Source organism: Lepisosteus oculatus, chromosome 2 (assembly GCF_040954835.1).
Source record: "Lepisosteus oculatus isolate fLepOcu1 chromosome 2, fLepOcu1.hap2, whole genome shotgun sequence".
NCBI lineage: Eukaryota > Metazoa > Chordata > Actinopteri > Semionotiformes > Lepisosteidae > Lepisosteus > Lepisosteus oculatus.
Genome location: NC_090697.1, coordinates 73,311,110 through 73,326,133, shown reverse-complemented (window position 1 = coordinate 73,326,133; position 15,024 = coordinate 73,311,110). Strand labels below are relative to the sequence as shown.

The 15,024-nt window shown below is 41.7% G+C and overlaps 1 protein-coding gene across 4 annotated transcripts in view; it reads right to left on the bottom strand.

The window, feature by feature from the left end:
* kansl3 (KAT8 regulatory NSL complex subunit 3) overlaps positions 1-9,477 on the bottom strand; it is a 31,690-nt gene extending 22,213 nt beyond the window's left edge. For 3 of the 4 annotated variants that reach the window (XM_015340445.2, XM_015340450.2, XM_015340451.2), the window contains exons 1-10: positions 9,207-9,474; positions 7,567-7,839; positions 6,635-6,805; positions 5,696-5,786; positions 4,519-4,704; positions 3,389-3,520; positions 2,679-2,795; positions 1,572-1,673; positions 1,299-1,370; positions 653-727 (exon numbers count right to left, since the gene is read on the bottom strand). In XM_015340445.2, the coding sequence (XP_015195931.1) occupies positions 653-727; positions 1,299-1,370; positions 1,572-1,673; positions 2,679-2,795; positions 3,389-3,520; positions 4,519-4,704; positions 5,696-5,786; positions 6,635-6,805; positions 7,567-7,778 (1,158 nt within the window). In that variant the 5' untranslated portion in view covers positions 7,779-7,839; positions 9,207-9,474. Of the gene's footprint in view, positions 1-652; positions 728-1,298; positions 1,371-1,571; positions 1,674-2,678; positions 2,796-3,388; positions 3,521-4,518; positions 4,705-5,695; positions 5,787-6,634; positions 6,806-7,566; positions 7,840-9,206 lie in introns of all 4 variants that reach the window. The other variant, XM_015340455.2, reaches the window with a different exon arrangement.
* Positions 9,478-15,024: the final 5,547 nt, after the last annotated feature.

Sequence of the window (15,024 nt, the reverse complement as noted above, 5' to 3'; positions counted from 1 at the left end):
GAGACACTAAAAAACTATTTTGCTAAAAGGTCAGTCGTAGACTGCTATTTTGTAAAAACATATACATCAACTTTTTAATCATGCTGTGTAATGTTTACAACAATAGGAATTGTATAATGATCCTCTTTAAGTGAGGAATTCAGAACTCTCAGGTCTGATTTTTTCAAATATTTATAGCCTTGGGTAAAGATGTTTTTCAAGATCAGAAGTAAGACTGCCATCTAGTGACTCTTAACAAGAATAAAAGGTTAAAACCAGCACATACATTATGCAGAACATTATTTTAATGTCTTTGGGTTATGCATTGTCAAGAAGTTTATAAAACAGGCATGATATCTTCATTTCAAGCAAAGACAAACTCGGTATGACTCCATTACATCTGTAATATAAAGCAGCATACAAAATTATGTGACCATCCCAGAGTGCCTAATCATTTAGGGTCTTAATAGAGCTTGAGCAAGATCGGGAATCAATAAACCATTAGCAGGATGTGTCAAATGGCCTCCTTCATAACCTCATAGGTTTTGTTCTCTATTGTCACTGACTTGGACAGCACAATGCTGAGCGATTAGGCTTCCAGCTGAGAACAAAAATTACATATACACCACACATAAGCATAAACGTTCAGAATTATCAAAAAGCTGAGTCTTACCCCTCTGGGCCCATCGACAGTGAACAGAGGGAATCCAAGACAAACCACAGCAGTCACATACTCCATCAGTGAGACCTGGAGAAAGCAAGATTTGTTTGGCATTTGCAAACTGAAATTTATTTTTCACTTAAATGGAACGGCATCAAAGTATCATTTCAGTTTAATACAGTTTTTCTAATAATTTCATTCAAAATCCAAATGTTTTTTTTTGCTTGAGACACTATAGATTCTGAGGCCTCTCAGCTAGCAATAATCTTTATCCATAATCTATCTAAATATCTTTCTATGTCGAAGAAAAGACGAGATGCAAGACTGTGCAATGCCAACTGATCCGTGTACAATGATTCTATACTAGACGTTCTGTCTATGATATTAAAAAAGAATAAGAACATTAAAAAATTTTAATCTCTTTATTATGCATTTAAAAAAACTGCCTAGTGATATGCAGTTCAAACATTCAGCTGCAGTTTTAATTGAACAATTACATCAGGAATTTTGAATACGTTTAAACGATGCCTGTGAAATGGAGCTAAGCTGGAAACAGTTCACCAAGATGTTTTTTTTTCTTAATTATACTGGCACCCTCTCACTAGCCATAAGGAAAGAAATATAATTCATATCCTACAGGAGCACAGAAGGGACTTACGTGACAAGCGATCAGTGCCCCAACATTCCAGCCCACTAGAATGATGGGCTTGTGAGGGAAGTGACTGTGCACCTGCATGTAAGGGAAAGACACCAAGAAAACACAGGTGAGCATCACATCGCCACGCAGATTAAGAATAAAGAGTTACAAATGTAAACAGACAGTTCTTTCCATGCGCTGCACAGAACACACAAGAAAACGGCTTCCCACCAGCGTACTAAAAGGAAGTTGGAAAATGCTGAAATGAATTCAAGAAAAACAAAGAAGCTTTACCTCCAGGACTTTACCCCGTACTGCTCCCACCATGTGCTCCAAGCACTGAGAGACGCTCATGTTGGCGCCACTGTTCACAAGATGTGTGGAAATGGGTATGACCTGAGACCAAGGCAGACAGACAGGACTGCTCACTGCTCTGAGACACATGACATGATTGAAATGTATGCATGCAATAAGAACTTATTTATCCAGTTTCAGTATTATATATTAAAGTTTATTTCTGCTCCCTGGAACGCGATTTTGAAATCTAAGCAAATGTTAGGTTTTAACATTCTTCCATGCCTAGGTACTGTAAATGTTTACAAATAGACTGCAGCCTTATACACTGTATCTGAGCTTCAATTGTACACTTCAAAGTAAAAGATCTAGCTAAAAAATAATCAGGACAAATATATAATTTAAGACAAATTTCCAAGAGACACAATGAATACCAGGAGAGTACATATGATACTTGCATTGAAAATGGCCAAATATGGGATTATAAGCCTAAAGTTAAATACATTTCTAAGGCTGTTATTTTTATAACCCACTTTAAAACCTCATGTGAAATTCTAATTCAGTTTTCAGTCACTGCACACTTTAGCTGACTTGGACAAAGAAGAGTCTGTCCAGCAGAATGATTAAGTAATGAGGCACTCCTACAATTATATACAAGAGGTTTCTCAGATGTCTATGACAAATATTTCGAAGGCTCAGAATAAAAAAATACCCAACAGCATTATAAAATCCACAAAATCAATATCTGGTTCATAATAAAGGCTTTCCAGCAGGAGTGGTTATAGACCATACTAGGAAAATCCATTCAATTTACTTCCCATTGTTCAAATAACGCAAAAACTGCATGAACAAAAGAATTTCTTTATTTTCCTGATACATCATGAAGGATGACTCATACAATACTAAAAGAGTTTTCCCGTTTCAGTCATTTCATGCAAGGAGCTGGCTAATTTTTCTGGCAGCCTTAGACTATCACCAATTTCCCTACGGGATTAATAAAGTATTATCTATCTATCTCTATTGTAACCCAGCTGTGACATTGAAAAAAGTTCTTGGAGAAAACCCAGAGTCTGCTGCATGTGCCGAAGGGAGCAGAACCCAACTGACCTTCCCCAGGCAGGAGAGCTGGGACTGCCAGAAGCGGAGGCGTCGCGAAGTGGTGAAGACGGGACTGGTGGGCCCTGAGGGCGTAATCAAGATGAGGGGCGAACCAGGAAGCTTACTCTGAAAATATCGTCAATGAAAACAAAACTTAAGAAATGCTTTGAAGCTTCAGCAGTAACTCATACACTCAAACATCAGAAAGAATGGCTCTAATCAAAAGCTAAAGCTAAACTGACAACGCAAGACGTTGAAAACATGTCACAATCAAAAACTTTAAAGATGTCTGCTTTTCTATATAGGCACTCCAGTGTTACATGACTTGTGCAACAACTGATCAGTTTTGCTAGTGAAGACGCTGAAGTTGAATGACATGATAGAAATTCTTTGTGGTGTTCACGGCAACAATGTCAAAGCTCTTTTCATAGCAGCTAGAGCCGACAGGTTGGCAAGGTTCATGAACTTTTGTTCTAAGTTAAAACGTACACAGCCAAGGGACTCAGCATCAGCAGGAACCATATTTTGCACGCTAGTTTGTTCTCAAGTAATTTTAGGTACAGTAACAACTATTCAGGGTCAACCAAATAAAAAAAAATTTCAGAACATGGTTATCAGTTAAGCAAGCTGAAACCCCTAGAGACAGTAGAGCAGACCATCTTTATGTTTCTTGAATACAGTTCAGTATGGGTCACCCTGAAGCTGGGAGAGGAGCATACCGGTTTGTTATGGGACAGGACGCCCACTGCTGGGTCCCAGGGTCTCTTGAGCAGCAGGGACAGCGCCTCCGCCCCTGTGGCACCGGTCTTCACCGAGGAAGATAACAGCATCCGGTCGATTAATGTGGGGACCTACAAATGGACACAGAGAGGTGGATCCTAGCCTTTTAATGCCTGCAGCTCCATCACCCTGCAACTCACAACTGGCAGCCCACTGAAGCTCGGCAGGTGTGAGCCTGGTCAGTACCTGATGGGAGACCTCCTGGGAAAGCTAAGGTTGCTACTGGAAGAGGTGAGAGTGGGGCCCATAGAGGGTGCTCACTCTGAGGTTTGTGTGGGTCCTAATGTCCCAGTATAGTAATGGGGACACTAAACTGTAAAAAGGCACCATCCTTCAGATTAGACAGAAAATTGAGGTCCTGACTTTCTGTGGTCATTAAAAATCCCAGGGCTCTTCTCAAAAAGAGTAGTGGTGTTACCCTGGTGACCAAATATCCCATTGGCCCTCACCAATCATGGCCTCCTAATAATCCCCATCTATGTACTGGCTTCAACACTCTGCTCTCCTCCCCACTGATAGCTGGTGTGTGGGGAGAGTACTGGAGCATCATCGAGGTGGGGCTGCACATCGGTGGTGGTGGAGGGGAGTCCCCATTACCTGTAAAGCACTTAAGAGTGGAATGTCCAGAAAAGCGCCATATAAGTGTAACAAATTATTATTATACAACATTCTCTCTAGTGAAATTCACAGATTTCATAGAAGTCTGTCTCATCCTTGTGGAGGAAAGTGCCAGCTAGGAAGCTAGGGCAAAGTCGTGACTGTACAATACGTGACGGGGTCTTACAAACCTTCAATCCCCAATTAGTAAAATCTGACTAATATTTACAGTGAACAAAACTGAAGGGAATCTTCCATTTGATGCAATTTAAAAAGTCTTGTAACTCTTTAATAATTCCATACGAGACCAGAAAATATATCATATGGTCCTTAAAAATATAGCAGGCAATTGTATGAAATAATGATTAGGAACCATTTATTTTCAAGGCGCCGAAAATTATCCAGTGGCTGACATAGTAACATAGTAATATCCCAGATTTTCTCAGGATTGAAGTCAGTGCCACTAGCTCACCTTGCTCTTCAGGGTCTGCAGCACGTCCAGGTAGGCGGCCAACATTGGCAGACTGAGAGACTCCACCAGAGTAGTGTGGAGCCACTGGGTGAGCTTGGTGTCCCAGCTGATGCTAGCCAGAGCATGGCGCACCTTCCTGGCACACTTGTCCACAGCGATGCGCCGCAGAACTGGCTCGTTACACGCCTGAGGAGAAGAGAGGGGACACAGGGAATAGCAAGGCTGGGAATGTCACTTCCATAGCAGACAATTAATCATGTTCCCGAGTCCTTCCAATTGCTCCAATATATCATCGATCTTTTTGGTGTTCGAGCATTCACATGAAGACGTTCAAACGGTTATTGTATTCTCTTACGGCTTTTATACATGTCAGCTATTTCTTATCCATGATTTCACAAATTTTACAATCCAAACAATACACATAAAAAAGTAAATGCGTCTTATTTCTAGTTATTTTCAGATTACTGAGATTTCAAATATGCCACTTTTTTCTATTAAAACGTAGGGCAACACACTAAACATCTGTCTCAAATCCTCACCAGCTCTATATACAATTTATAAACAGAAAGTTATGTTTGTACCAGTGTAAAGTTTTAGAAAAAGATTTTTGAACATTCTGCAATACTAACTACTTAAAACTAGTTTGAGACAGGAACTGAGAGAATTGCTCAGATGTACTCAAGTCGGTTCAAGGTGTGCATATTACATTCTCACCACCTTATGAATGAGGATAAGTATTTTAGTTCTGTTAAAAACTTGTCTAAAGCAAAAAAATAAAAGAGCAAATTTATTTTTGCATATTACAAAACTCTGCCTCAAAGGAGAAAGCATTACAATAAATCTCAAAATGAAAACTGTGAATCAATATAATGGAACAAGTAATAGGTTTATTCCATGCTGAAAAGAGAAGAAAGAAAACACAAAGTTTTGGCCGTGGAGCCTTCTTCAAAAGCTCTGAATTACTGACGTTACTGTATTACTGCTGTATCATGTAATAGAAAGCTCCTGAGAGACTATATAACCCAAAGTTCACTATCTGACACCTATTGTGAGACGGAGGAAAAAAAGAGTGATAAATGTCACTCTTAATAAAAAGCCTTGCAAATCTGGAAAGAAATGTCAATCCAGGTTCCAGAGTGCATGCGCCCACTCCCAGCCCAATTTTTCGAGATCTCACCCCCTCATTGGCCAGACGAGCCTGTCTCTCAGCTTGCAGAGCCTTCAGAACCTTGTTGAACAGCTTGTTCTGAGACATGGACCAGCCTGTCCTGGAACACAGTGGGATGGGTGATTAATAACAACCACTGCCAGACACACTAAATTACTTTTCTTCACTTCCACACAGAGAACAAGTATCAAACCTACAAAAACGTGAATATGCAATCAAGAAAAACTGTACAAAACATGTACATTTTTCAAATGGCAGATGCTATTATCCAAAGTGACTTACAATCACATCCACTCAAGATGCAACAGGTGCATACAACAGTAGCACAAAACAATAAGTGCATTGCTAGAATGCTGAACAGTGCAGCCTGATAGACTGGAAGTAGCAACACACGAGCAAAGAGTCACAAGAGTTAGTGAGGGTTAGACACGGCTTGTGAGGTTAGGTATACCCTGAACAGATTAATTTTCAGTTTCTTCTGGGAAATTCAAGAAGATGGAGAGTGAGTCCATGTTTCTGACTGCCGCAGATGGGTAGTTCCACTACTGGAGGACCAGCACAGAGAACAAGCAGGCCTGGGACTCGCTACACCTCAGTACTGGCATTGCCAGCCAGCCTGAAAAACCAGATCTCAGTCCTAGCAGGAACACAGGGCCTGACAAGAGTCGGGAGAGATGGGAGCTGTCCTCTTGCAAGCTCTGTAGGCTAGCACTCGTGTATTGAACCTGATGAGGGCTACAGCTCTAAAACAATGTAGACCCAACCTTTCCCTCCTCTTGCCAAGGGAGAACTTCCCAGCTCTTTCTTGTCGATCCCAGTACGACTTTGATTTACATTCGGCAGGTGTCGGAAACTGCGATTAGTTTAGGCCTGCACGTGAAGCAGAGCCCGGGTGCTCACTGTCCTCCACCCTTCAGCTTGCTGCACGAGGAGCTTGAAGGCTCTTACTTGTTGAGGTGCTCCTCCCAGTCGTCCGGTGGCGGAGGGGCATCAGCGTCGGTCCTGGCGAAGAGCACGTGGCGCTCGCACTCGTTCATCACACTCCGCGCCTTCTGGTTGTCATACAGGGGCATCGGCGTGGGCGTCACCGTCTCCACATCGATGGGCATGTCCGTCTCTCTGCAACCACATTCATAACGCACGTCCTGCGCTGCTCATGCTTCCTCTAATAACGCTCCCCCAACCCCTGGCGTGACTTGATGGCAATGTGGCACAAAACTCAAAGACACGCTTTGTAACACCTTGCAACCAATTGTTCCAAATTAGCTGAGCTCACCACTTTTCGTCAACTGTAGCAGCAGAAGGAGTGTAATTAAAAGTTTTTCTAGGAAATTCTGCTGATGTAAAGTTATCACTCACATCAGCTTGGTGCTGCAACTTAAACTGAAAAAACTCACATAAGCAAGTACGTATGCAGGAACACTGGCGCTGTGACATGCTAACAAGTTATTTTAATTGGGAAAATAATGTAATTTTAGAACAGTAGGGCAATGCAAATCCACCCCCGTTCTAGCAAATCACAACCAAAGAAATCACAGGAGTGTGAAAAGAGTACAGACGCACTCAAAATCAAGATCTGAATAACTTCAACTTGTGAGCATGCTGGATTGTTTCAATGCAACTAATAAAGCCTGAATCTTGCCAGTCTGCACACAACATGGGGTACATATTTCATGTCCTGTAATTGCCACACTGTGAAACACAATTAACATACAAACCAATTGCACAGGAGACAGGGCAGTCTAAAAGCTGGTCTTAAAGCTGGTCTTACAACAGTGATTATACATGTCATTTAAATGAAGGCTGTCTACTTTGTATACCGCCAGGAGAAGCTGTAATACTGCAGGGGGGGTTTCCACTGCGGTGCAGCGTCTACTCACACGGTGGTGTCCTGCTGGCGCCGAGGCGTGACAAAAAGCATGCGGGTAGGGCGGGCACTGCTGGCGTCCGGGTGGGCACTCCAGGGCTTAGCGTAGCTGTGGTCGAGGAAGACCAGGTCCAGCTCCCGCTCGTGGACAGACAGCTGGAAGAGCAAGGAGGTGCCCATCCGCCGCGCGGAGGTCTGGAAGTCCCGCTCCCCGCCGCGGTACATTGTTCTCGGGCAGCTGGCGCACGCTCTCAGCGGGAGGGGGCACTCCGGACACAAGGCTGGGCTAGGGACACGGGGCACAACACGGTCACACGCTGCCCTCGCCGGCCTCAGCTGCCCACCTGCAACCTCTACCTTGCGCAGACCTGACCTGCTCTCCAAAGAGCTACATCTCCCCGCAACTCACCACTGGTGGCAGGCCACTGAAGCTCAGCAGGTGGGAGCCTGGTCAGTACCTGGATGGGAGACTCCTGGGAAAGCTGAGGCTGCTGCTGGAAGAGGTGTTAGTGGGGCCAGCAGGGGGCGCTCACCCTGCGGTCTGTGTGGGTCCTAATGCCCCAGAATAGTGAGGGGGCCACTATTCTGTTAAAAAGGGCACCGTCCTCCGGATGAGACATAAATCTGAGGTCCCGACTCTGCAAGGATAGTAAAAAATCCCAGGGCGTTTCTTGAAGAGAGTAGGGGTGTTAACCGTGGTGTCCTGGCCAAATTTCCCCCTGGCCCTTAACAATGACGCCCTCTTAATAACGAGTGGACCAAAATAATTGATTTGAAATCTCGATGGTGAGTCCACGGTTGACCTGTTGGGACACTTCTGAGAGTTTAATCTTTACTGACCATGAATATTGCGCCAGCAACAGTTATGGTAAGAGCAAATGGGCATAATGAATCTCTGACGAAAGGAATTGATTTGATGGGAATATCCATCCCCAGATTTGCCTGGATTTATTTTACTGCACCATTAAAATGCTAACGCACGATGATGTTTTCAATCACGATTTATTTACTATTGTAAGTCAAAAATTGTAAGTCAAATTGCTGGGTCCTTGATGTCGGTACAATAGAAAAGCACATGTTCTGAAAGTGAAAATTAAATTGTGATTGGAATCTCCAATTTAAACTCGGTCATTAAGTAGACTTTTTTGGGGGTAGGGGCATTTGTAAAAGGTCGGGCAGTGCTGCATTAAATGACAAAGACTGTATATTTAATACAGTGAGGGTTAAACTTTCCTTCACACTACTGGATACAAAGGCAACAATACAATATACAACTTACATTTACAGTTTATATTTTAACACCTGAACGTTCCCTAAACTACGAAGAAGGACACTGTCAAGGCTAGTAAATCAGCCACCGGGCGTGTTGCTGTTTTTGTTGTTGTTACTGTAACAGGCAAGAAAATAGACTCGACAGGCAAATAAAAAAAGACCCCGGCTCCGAGACGTTGTTCAAGCCGAGGCAGGGTACGCTCAGGTCCTGTGCTCTTTTTAAGAAAACCCGAGGACTGCCGGCCTAGGTACTGAAAAGATTCATTTCTATAAAAGAACTGTCCAGATATCACAAAGCATGGTTATTGACGTCCTTGTGAGGGCAAAGCTGGTGAAAACAATGCGTAGGAGAGTTTATCGTTATACTATAAAAACACTTACTTTCTGGCGGCATCCCAGAAGATGAGCTCACGTCATTGTGTCAAGAAACCGTAAAAGAAGTGTAATCCCAAAACGTGACCCCAGCGTCCAGAACAGATGTGTAAACTCGTTTGTACACTGTTTAAATGCGTTTTTGAAATGTGTTTATTCGCATTCCGTTGCTTTTAATGACTGCTTTCTGTTTTTGTTAAGGGCCTTTCTTCTCCTCGTATTTCAACCGCGCCACTACACTGGAGGGCCTGCTTGAAAATACGGCACAGATTTTCTCAGGCGATCCGGAGTCAGGATGCGACCCTGCTGCCGGGAGACTTGGAATATACGAAATGGATTCCCGTGTTTTTACAAGACCCGCCTACCCTCCGTTCCTCTTGCAGGGAACGATAGCAAAGAAATGAAACTTACATTTTAATAAACACTAAGGTAGCAAGTTATTCCAAAGCTTTCGATGTAAACTTTAGAAGAAAAGTCACATTTTACAAAATACCAAGGTAAAACATGATTCTAGACATATATTCACAAACAACGCGACTTGCACGACATAGTATGTTAAATTATATTGTCATCATGGTATCTGTCTTATGTGCTGAAAACTGTATGTACTGGAATTGTGGACAGTCATATACCAGATTACTCTCTTGTGAAAAGCAATATTATTATAATGAGAAAATTAAGACAATTACCTTTATCGCATTCGAGAAAATGTAACATTTATACATTTATTTTTAATTTCTTCTAAACCTTTTACCTTTAAGGCAAGTTGTGTTGGTATACTTAGTGTATTTCTAAGCGTTCTATATTTTTCCACAGCACTTTAACAGCAAAAACTATCTTTCCACAACGGGATTCTGCTGGACGTTTGAGAATTGTCCGATCTGCGCATCACCGTCCAGCATGGCACAGGCATTTCTACTGCCTGACCACTAGAGGGCCCCACTAGGCTGGATTTATAGCCGATTTATATCCCTGCCTTAATATAAGTGGAAGTGAAAATAAAGGGATAAATCAATACCGGCGGTAGTGCAGAAATCGAACGTGAGTGTCATGCAAAACAAAAAAATAAGTAGAATAGACGTCGTTCGCCATTTTTTACTTTATGCACTGAGCATTACGGATAACCAGAAAATGCCTTCAATTCCTCAATAACTCAGTGGACAACTAAGCTGCTTACCAGCTTTAAACAAATCACATTCCCAAAATGCTGTTAAAACTCTTTCAGTCCTGCGGTTGTTTCTCTCTGGCGCCCATTTTTCCCTTAAGCGGTTTGTACAGCCCAGGACCTGCTCCCTGCTCCCTGAAGGCAGGCTTCCTCTATTGGTTTATATTGTGGCCGAACCCAGCCTGCATCTCCGGACCTGCCAGGTGAGGGAGGAAGACTGCTCTCCCCACAGGGGCACTTGGGAGATGTAGCTGAGACAAGATCCCTCTTCCCTCCTCCTGCCACCCTGCCCGACGTCCTGCTCCTCACCGGGGAAGCCGACGGAAGAGCAGGTTTTGCCAGTCCGAAGCCGTGACAGATGCAGAGACGTGGGGGCAGCAGGCAGTGCGAACTGGGTGCACCCCCCCCTGGCGTTCTCCTTCTGGCGGCTGTGTGAAATGTGGCATCATCTACCGCTCTCAAACTACCTCCCCCTCCTGAGCCAGCAGGTGTCTACACGAGTGCCCCCTTTCTTTTGGCACAGCGGCTGCCTCACACTCTTGAGGCTCCGGCCAGGGCAGCAGTGACCTCTCATGATCCTGTCCTGTAGCTCAGACATGGGCCGTAGAGACACAGACGTCTTGCCCTCATCCACCTGCTCTTCAAGCTTGGGCCTGCGAGGTGGTGATGACCACTCTCCATTCTCCTGTAGGCTCAACTATGGGATCTTTCTCCAGCACAGTGCTTGCTTAAATCTAGTTGAGGAGGCGATAGCCAGTGTTCCTCCTCATGCTCCGACCATACCGTGGCCAGAGGAGCTCCTTCCTCTGCGGGCACTCAGTGCACACTGGATCACAGCATGGTACTGTAGGGTTTGAAAATGAAGGACAGTAGGCATCAAACTGTTAGCAAGTGTTTGTGAGAAAGTATTTGTAGTACCTGTAATATTCCCTGTATCTCTGTGTACAAACTGAGCAAGGCAATAGTGTTGGCTTTTTATGTACACATTGAGGAAAAATAATCAAATTCCCATTTAAAATCAGATTAAATGAAATACATCTTATAGCTATATGCAAATATTAAATTCCACTGGTTTTCTGTAAGCATGAATTTGTATGCTTTACAGTGAGGGCTGAGGTGTTTTTTAATAACTATCAGGAGGTAGAAGGAGCTGGACAAGTTTTGGAGCAACCCAGTGAATCAGCTGCTTCAACATGGCTTGGGAACATGCTGCATCCACCCACAACTCACACTGCATGAAGTACCTCCCCTTGACTCCTCAAAACTGCCTCCTCCTTTGGCACTTTCTCAAGTTTTTTTTTAACATTTTTAAATTAGGATCACTAATTATTTTGATGATTTGTAACCCAGTCTGAAAGCGCTAGTTTATGCTCTTTAAATGTAAGCTGGGAGTGATTCTGTAAAGCACTGCATTAATGGAATAAATATCAATTCGTGAATTCAGCCAATGAATGTGAAACATTTTTCATTAACAACTACAGAGCACAAAGGAAGGAGCTGAAATCATCAGAGGTTTATCAGGTGAGAAACAAGTTTAAAGACGGGGTATGATATACTGTAGATGCAAGCAAGAACTAGGAAATTGTCATTTAAAATGAATGAAAAATTTAATCGTAAGTAATGTTAAATGTATGCCAAATAAAAAGACAGTTTAACAAAGTTTGTTTTAGCTCAGTACATGGTATCATTTATCAACAGAATTGAGACAACAATAGACAGAAACCAATTAGTGGAAAATACATCCCATGATGAAGAACCAAAAGTACACAAGTGAGAACCAAAACATTCATAGCACCCATTACAAGGCATACATTTCAATTTCATTACAGTATTGTTTTAGAAATTAATTTTCATACAATAATAAAGACGAAACAACTGACAATCCTGGTTTTCAAGTTATTGAAAGCATTCATCACCATGCTAAATTACTAGAAATAAAAAAAATATATAAAGCAAGATACAAATTTGCCAAGGGTACTCTGGGAAAGAGAGCTCGTCTAGAGAGTGTTACCATGGTTGGTTACAGGAATGATAAAGTGCAGGAGATTGAGAAAGAGATGAGCACATACAAGGTATTTTAAACTTCACTGAACAGTAAGTTGTTGCTAAAGATGCAACAACACAGACAAATTGTATTCTGGTGGGAATACACAACCTGAATTAAGATTTAAGCACAACATTGCCAGCACAATACCTCATAGAAGGTCTATAATAGTGTACAGACTTCATCTGACAAAGCCCCCCAAAGCATCAGCTATCAAAGCCCAAGCTAATGACATAGAACACTTTCTGTTCCATTGATGTTGTCTTGACTTGCAGGTATTATCATAAGCATGGCTCTTTGTAAAAGTTCTCAATTTGTTTACTGATAAAATAAAAACAAAAAATCATTGTGATCTTTTTTTTATACTGTTGCCCACCTATACACTATAAAATAAAGAGCAGAATTAGAACGCAATGCAGTTTGACATTTTAACATCTTCCACTTGACAAACCAAGGAAGTGTGAAATTGCAATATGCTGCGTGACTTTGGTAAAACACAGGTGCTTAGGCAGCATCAAAGTAAATGACAACACTGCAGTGGAGTTAAATCGGAGCCAAATGTTTCTAAACAGGGGAGAGAAAGCTTACAAAACTCGATGAGAAAATGCACCTGGGTTATTTGACTCAGTCCTGTAACACAAATAGATGAAAAAATTCTTTGAAACAATAAAAAGGCTTTAATCCTTGAAAAATATTTTCTATATTTCAGTTTGTTCTGAATCAGTGGCATCCAGTTTAAAAATAACTGAATCATAAACATGAAACATTTAGTTGAGCAAATATGACAAGCAAGGCAGAAATATCTCATACCAAGGAGGAATCTGAATACTGAGGACACATTTTTCCTCAAATGAATACGTATCACCCTGCATGGCTTTTTTCTGTCACTTGACAAGAGGCCTCCTACCAAATCATTAGTAGAAATAAGTTAAAAATACATATATATCTGTATATATCACAAAAACAAAACCCTCATTAACATTCTTCCATCTCGTAATATCGACACAGAATATTAAAAACCTCAATATTAAGGTATCCACACCAGTTTTCACCTGGCCTGCTTGGTATGTCTCAAAGGTCTGAAGAGAGATCTCTTGCATTTCAGTACTGCACAAGTCTGCTCACATACTGCAGTCCCGTAGGTTTTATAGGCATTTTTAAATGTTGGGCCACTGCAGACCTGAAAACTTGGTGATTTGTCAAAGTGGCCATCCATATTGCTCCGAAGTGCTATTTGACATATGGTCTCTGGCCTATAGCTGCACAACAGCATACACACATATACAAAGTGCAATCAAGAAATTACAAGCACTCACCCTAAATATAAAACTAAATTTTATATAATGATTAAAAATACATTTCCCTTCCAGTTCCTGCCATGGAAATCTAGTTCAGGTGACATTTTGGCTTTGCCTAATATTTTCAAAACATGGGTATTTTATCATTTTATTATTAGTGTCATATTTTCAAACCAGTTTTACTACTCAGGACAATGGACCAAAACTTCAAACAGCCATGCATCTGCAGAACGTGTACTATAAAATGTATAAAATTAGAAAGACGGTAAATGTTAAAGCCAGTTCTATTGTTTGCTTTAACTAAAAAGCTTTCTTCGCTTTACCTTTACTAATCATACCTCTTGACAGCTTCTTAATTTCCTAATTGCAGTGTATGCATTAAACTTTAAATACCTTACATGCTTTTGCGTTTATCTCGGAAAAACAGACCAACTGCACAATAATTAATGTGGCAGTGGGTTTTTAACTCAGATCCTTAGGTTCCACAATGAGCAACGATCAAAATCTACCTGATCCAAAAAACGTTTCGGTATACACCTTCCTGGATAGCAATAACATATCAGTTGTAAGAGGCAAAGAGGCAACACTGCCTCAAAACTCATCCAGTGTAGTGTTGTCTATCTCCAGACCTGTGAGCTAATTATTGTCTCAACTGGTCCAACCCAGCACTTTTGTAAGGTGCCAGACTATGACTCTTTAGGATTGCAGTAGTCTAATTAACAGATACGCTTCTGCTTGAATTATATTACTTTCCTTAGAATTTTACCGTCTCCAAACTGGTTTTGTGGGCTGTTTTCAATGATCTGTCTATATAACACCACACACACACACGTGTTTGGTAGTTTCGGGATTTTGAGCAACAGCTCACAGTATCCACAAACCAAACAGGAATGAGGGGTTTCGCTAAGTGCGAACACACTTCATTTCTGACAGGATTGTCAAATTTATTTCCTGCCCTAACTGTGTATGTGATCAGGACACCCCGCAGAATAAAAAAAGCAAGACTATACTCCTTTAATCACAGTTTAAATGAAAAACAAAGTGTGTTTGTTTCCATTGGTGGCAAACTGACCACAGTTCATTGACAGCTGGGAAGAGCATTTTGCCCACGATGGAAAACAAAGGCCTTTAACACTACAAACTGCTTCTCTGGACTGAGTCCATAATGAAAAACAGATTTATTTTCTATGCAAGTTGGTCGGATGAGTTCTATCCATTTTAAAATCTGCTACAGAGTGAGAATTTCAGACTTGCTTCTCAACTTAAACGTCTCCTTTTCGTTCGCTGTGTATGAACAAATGCAGTAAACGTTTAATGGTG